General features: G+C 36.1%; 1 protein-coding gene across 1 annotated transcript; it reads left to right on the top strand.

Annotated features, from left to right (window-relative positions):
* The first annotated feature begins 446 nt into the window (after positions 1-446).
* LOC18047427 (protein NRT1/ PTR FAMILY 6.3) lies at positions 447-4,480 on the top strand. Its single transcript, XM_006440281.2, has 5 exons — positions 447-641; positions 764-941; positions 1,065-1,104; positions 1,207-1,775; positions 3,549-4,480. Exons 1-5 carry the CDS (start codon positions 527-529, stop codon positions 4,420-4,422), a joined length of 1,776 nt encoding a protein of 591 aa, XP_006440344.1. The 5' UTR covers positions 447-526; the 3' UTR covers positions 4,423-4,480.
* Positions 4,481-5,521: the final 1,041 nt, after the last annotated feature.

Genomic DNA, 5,521 nt, shown 5'->3' with positions numbered 1-5,521 from the left:
CAAATCAAATCAAATCAAGAGAGTGCCAAAAATAAAATTTAAAAAATATCAAATGTTAAAACTAAATAATCTCCTCATTGTAATTCCAAAAGTTATAGATTTCGCCGGGGGGGGGGGGGGGGGAAGATAATTAAAGATTAAAGTAATATTATACACACGAATTAACAAAGAAAAATGGGGCAGCCAGCTACAAACCATGAGCGAAAACCCCTTGTCGACCGATCTTTCTCTTTTAAAAATGGTTCCAAAGGGAGAGGGATTATTATTTTGTCTTATTTTTAACACTCCCTCCAATCAAACAAGCCCAAACACAGTTCACACTTTACAGGTGGCACTTCATCCAAATTTATTTATTACTCTTTCTAATTGAACATTTTATCATAAGGTCCCTCAACTCCCACTATAAAAGCCCCCTTTATTTTTGCATCAATCTTGCCCAAATTTATAGATTCTCTCTCTCGCTCTCTCTAGACTCTAATCGATACATTACTTATTAAATCCGTATATACTTCCAAAATTAAAAGCAATGACCGAGCTCCCTCAAGCACAGGGAAAGACCCTCCCAGATGCTTGGGACTACAAGGGCCGCCCGGCCGAGCGGTCCAAAACCGGCGGCTGGACCAGTGCTGCCATGATTCTAGGTCTTTAATCACGTCGGCTCATTCAATTTGTTCTCATTACTTGCTCCTTCCCACATCTTAACATGCTATCGTAGATAGTAATTAATTTCATTTTCATTTCTTGTTTCATTTATACTTGTTAGGTGGCGAGGCGTGTGAGAGGTTAACAACGCTCGGTATCGCTGTAAATCTGGTGACATATTTGACTGGCACTATGCATTTGGGTAATGCTAGCGCTGCCAACACCGTCACAAACTTCCTTGGTACATCTTTCATGCTCTGTTTGCTCGGTGGCTTCATTGCTGACACCTTTCTAGGAAGGTTTACATTAATTTCTAACTATTAAACTGGCTCGAACTCCTTTAATTTTCATTTGTTTTTTCCTGTTTCCAAAAGTCAAGCTTCCTAATCCCGGATTTCAATTTGCAATTGCTCTTGTTACAGGTATCTCACCATTGCAATCTTTGCTACCGTTCAAGCAGCTGTAAGGCTCTTTGATTGCTTCATCATCTTTACAAAACTTTTTATTTAAAGAAAAAAAAAGATGAATTATAAAAATATGCACCATTAATATATATGTTTTCAGGGAGTGACGATATTGACAATCTCAACAATAATTCCAAGTCTGAGGCCACCAAAATGCAACCTGAACCACGGCCAATCTTGCATCCAAGCAAGTGGCATGCAACTCGTAGTTCTGTATATAGCTCTCTACTTAACCGCTTTAGGCACTGGAGGGCTCAAATCGAGTGTCTCGGGATTCGGGTCCGACCAATTCGATGACTCGGACCCACAAGAGCGGAATCAGATGACCAACTTCTTCAACTGGTTCTTTTTCTTCATCAGCATAGGCTCACTCGCGGCAGTGACAGTTCTTGTGTACATACAAGATAATTTGGGGCGTGAATGGGGCTACGGCATATGCGCTTGTGCTATTGTCTTTGGCTTGGTTGTGTTTTTGTCCGGCACAAGACGATACCGTTTCAAGAAATTGGTTGGCAGCCCATTGACACAGATTGCCTCAGTGTTTGTAGCCGCTTGGAGAAAGAGGCATTTGGATTTGCCATCAGATCCTTCGATGTTTTTCAATATTGATGACATTCCCGTTGAAGGCAAGAAGACGAAGCAAAGGTTGCCACATACCAAGCAATTCCGGTTAGTATTTTTTTCATACTAGAATTTCAATTAATTTCACACTCATCTAAGTGTGCTGAGTGATTTTTTTAGAGATTTGCACGGTGCGTGCATTCTTTAACTCTTTCATAATTTTTTTTTCCATGCACACATCCTTTTTCTCCTACTTTTCAGAAAATCGGTATTCATTTTAACATTGAAAAGTTGAAAATTAAGTGTTGATCAGAGAAATAGTAAGCATTTTCCCATTCTAAATTCCCTCAACTTTTGAAAGAGTCAACAATGGACTACAGAGGTGAAAGATTTTAACTCTGATAATTGAATTTTTTATTCATAGTGGTTTTTCTTTTTAGTTTTTTTAATTAAAAAAATAGTAACACGTGTAGAAGAAATAAGGGATCACTATAATTATGAAGTTAATTGTGACTAGGTACTAGTTATTGAAGCCTTCAGTGAAGCTAGCGAGGATCCTTCAATTCACTAGCACACATATGACTCGTCACGAAATTTGTAGTAGGTGACAACTAGGAACTTATCTACTGGGGTGGGCCGTTTTTGATGGGCGATTGACAACCAACTATAGTTCATAGATCAATCAAAGACCAGAATTATTGATTTAGGAGTCATAATCATCGGCCCTTGTCTGTGGAGATTGATCATTGATCATTGATGTTGCCACATCTTGCCCATTAATGGACACAAATTTCTAGCTATTTTCTGTCACGAGATTAGAGACAATTCATTACATACCACATGCCGAGGGTACCGGGCTAGACATATGTCATCTGCCAGAGCCTAAAGCGACAGTCTGTTCTTATATGATTTTTTAGGTTATTTAAAACAGTTGCCCTTGGGGGATATGCATGCATTATTGGATTTTTATTTTTTTTAGTGCTGATATACTGACCGAATTAATGGGGTCCCAACTCGGACCCAACAAAACAAAAAAATCACTAAAATTTAAAAAGATATTTTTATTTTTGAATTGATCGGTGACAAGTTTGGGTTATCTTCGGAGTAACCATCATTTTTTTATCCGAAACAGGTGCATTATTGGATATGGAATGCACCGAATCTCATAATTTCTATTATTATTTTTGGTACATAAAATTTTTGATACCCTTGAGATTCTACCACATGCGACAAGGGTTAGTTTTGGATTTTCCTTCCTAATATCTACAGCAGCGGTTCCTGGCTTGTAAAGAAACAGAAGTGCTCGGCTTGAATCGCATGAGATTATGTGAATAACAAAATGATTAAGAATCAATGCAACATGCATTAAACAATAGCTACCATCCATTTTACAAAAGAATCATAAAAAGATCTCGAGCCACGAAGCCAGCAGTCTGGTCCCTTGATCGATCCCCACGCCCGTTGTCTGGATCATATATATAGTAATTTTTTTATCATGGATTTTAAAGTGTGGAAAAATTTTAAAATCGTACAGTTTTAAGTCTTTTAAATTATACGGTTTTAAAATTTTCTCGCATTTTAAAATTCCGAGAACATTTCTCTATCTCTCTATTTATACATAAAATAAAAAGTGATTATATATATATTATAGTGAGTATATCCTTATGAGAGAAGGATTATATATATACACATATATATTTATGATATAAATTGAAAGTTCTCACCCATGGACATATTACTTGTCCTCTTGCATTTCATCACAGTTTATTAATAGTAAAACGACATATTCAGAATCCAATTAAAAATTTAATAATAGTTACTCATAATCTCTGATAATTAATTTCTGACATTAATATTTGGCGTGGCTTATCTTGTGTGCAGTTTCTTGGACAAGGCAGCAATATTCAAGGACTCAGATATGAGTAATAGCACTACCGTGGTGATCAATAAATGGAACTTAGCAACCTTAACAGATGTTGAAGAAGTGAAAATGGTGATCCGAATGCTGCCTATTTGGGCAACCACTATAATATTTTGGACGGTCTATGCCCAAATGACCACATTTTCAGTATCTCAAGCAACAACAATGAACCGTCACATTGGTAGTTTCGAAATCCCTGGAGCTTCATTGACATTCTTCTTTGTTGGCAGCATTCTATTGACTGTTCCAGTTTACGACCGAATCATAGTTCCAATTGCAAGAAAAGTTTTTAAGACCCCACAAGGACTCACCCCACTGCAACGTATTGGCGTTGGTCTGGTGCTTTCAATATTTGCGATGGTAGCAGCAGCACTATGTGAAATAAAGCGATTGAGAGCCGCAAGATCACACGGTTTGACAAATGATCCAACGGCCGAGATCCCGTTAAGCGTGTTCTGGCTAGTGCCTCAATTTTTCTTGGTGGGTGCAGGAGAGGCCTTCACTTACATAGGGCAGCTTGATTTTTTCCTAAGGGAGTGTCCAAAAGGGATGAAGACCATGAGTACAGGGTTGTTTTTGAGTACACTTTCACTAGGATTTTTCGTTAGCTCCTTATTGGTCTCTCTGGTGCACAAAGTGACAGGGGATAAGAAGCCATGGCTAGCAGACAATTTAAACCAAGGGAGGCTATATGATTTCTACTGGCTGTTGGCAATTTTGAGCGCTTTGAACTTTGTTATATACTTGGCCTTTGCTAGATGGTATGTGTACAAGGATAAGAGGCTTGCAGAGGAGGGAATTGAATTGGAGGAACCAGAGCCCGCCTGCCATTAACAAGGGTTGGTCTCTTTCTGAATTTTGTAATATGTATCGGTACAAGTCTTTTTGGGTTTTAATAAGTTTGTAACCTTTAAATGTATAAAAAAAAGGAAAGTAGCAACTACTATTAAAAGGAACAAAATGTTCTTTTGGTTAGCTATACACACCAAGTGTCTGTACTTCAGTTTAATTTTAAAAGTACAGCAATTACAGTTTTCGATAAAATTTCATTCCCCACAAATATTTAACAACTCAATCTTGCTTTCATCTACGGATGGTGATTATGTTTAACAGCATTGTTAGATTACCAATATTAGCATTACAAATCACTGCATATAAATTTTATGTAATCAACCAATGAAGAATTGAAAGAAAAAAAAGGATGGAAACTTAATTAATTGCAAAGGGTTTTACTATCAAGTATCTACGACTGCTTTTGGAAGAAAACTTTTCTTGGGTTTAGTTTTTTAATGCTCTCTCATTGTCCTTATATTCAAATTCAACCTAACATATCTTTTGACGATTGTGATTTGTAAATTCATACGAAACTCCAACCGGTAAAATTTATTTATAAAATTGAATGCTTCAAATTAGCTTCATTCGGGCTAAAAAATTGGCTTTTTTTCCCCTGCTAAGATCAACAATAATTAATTAATTAATTAATTAATTTCTTCACAGTAAATTGTCAAACAAAATTAACTACCAAATATTTTGGAAAAATTATGGCCTTAACATATTATTGAGTTCCAACACTTCACTACAAACTTGTTTGCAGACGAGGATAAAAGGACAAATAATTTAACCTTATATCACACATGCTAAAGTCTATGTAGACGGAAAGCAATTAACGGTTATTGTTATTTTAGTAAGATGATAAAGTCCAAAATCATCTACTATGATATGAGCTGAAATTTTATCTCCATAGAAAATTAAGCATGTGAAGATAATTAGTAAAGTAAAAAAAATTTTTAAGTACACATATTAGTATTATTCATGAGAGTTATACTATTAGGACAAATTATTATTATACAACTTTAATTTTATTCTCATACAAAGTTATGACTCAGTCAATGACACTATCCATGAAAAAATAAAATCCACTCGTAATCATATC

Source organism: Citrus clementina, unplaced genomic scaffold (genome assembly GCF_000493195.1).
Source record: "Citrus clementina cultivar Clemenules unplaced genomic scaffold, Citrus_clementina_v1.0 scaffold_3, whole genome shotgun sequence".
In the NCBI taxonomy this organism is placed as follows: Eukaryota; Viridiplantae; Streptophyta; class Magnoliopsida; order Sapindales; family Rutaceae; genus Citrus; species Citrus x clementina.
Note: the sequence above shows the minus strand (reverse complement) of the source record. Positions and strands in the feature narration are given on the sequence as shown.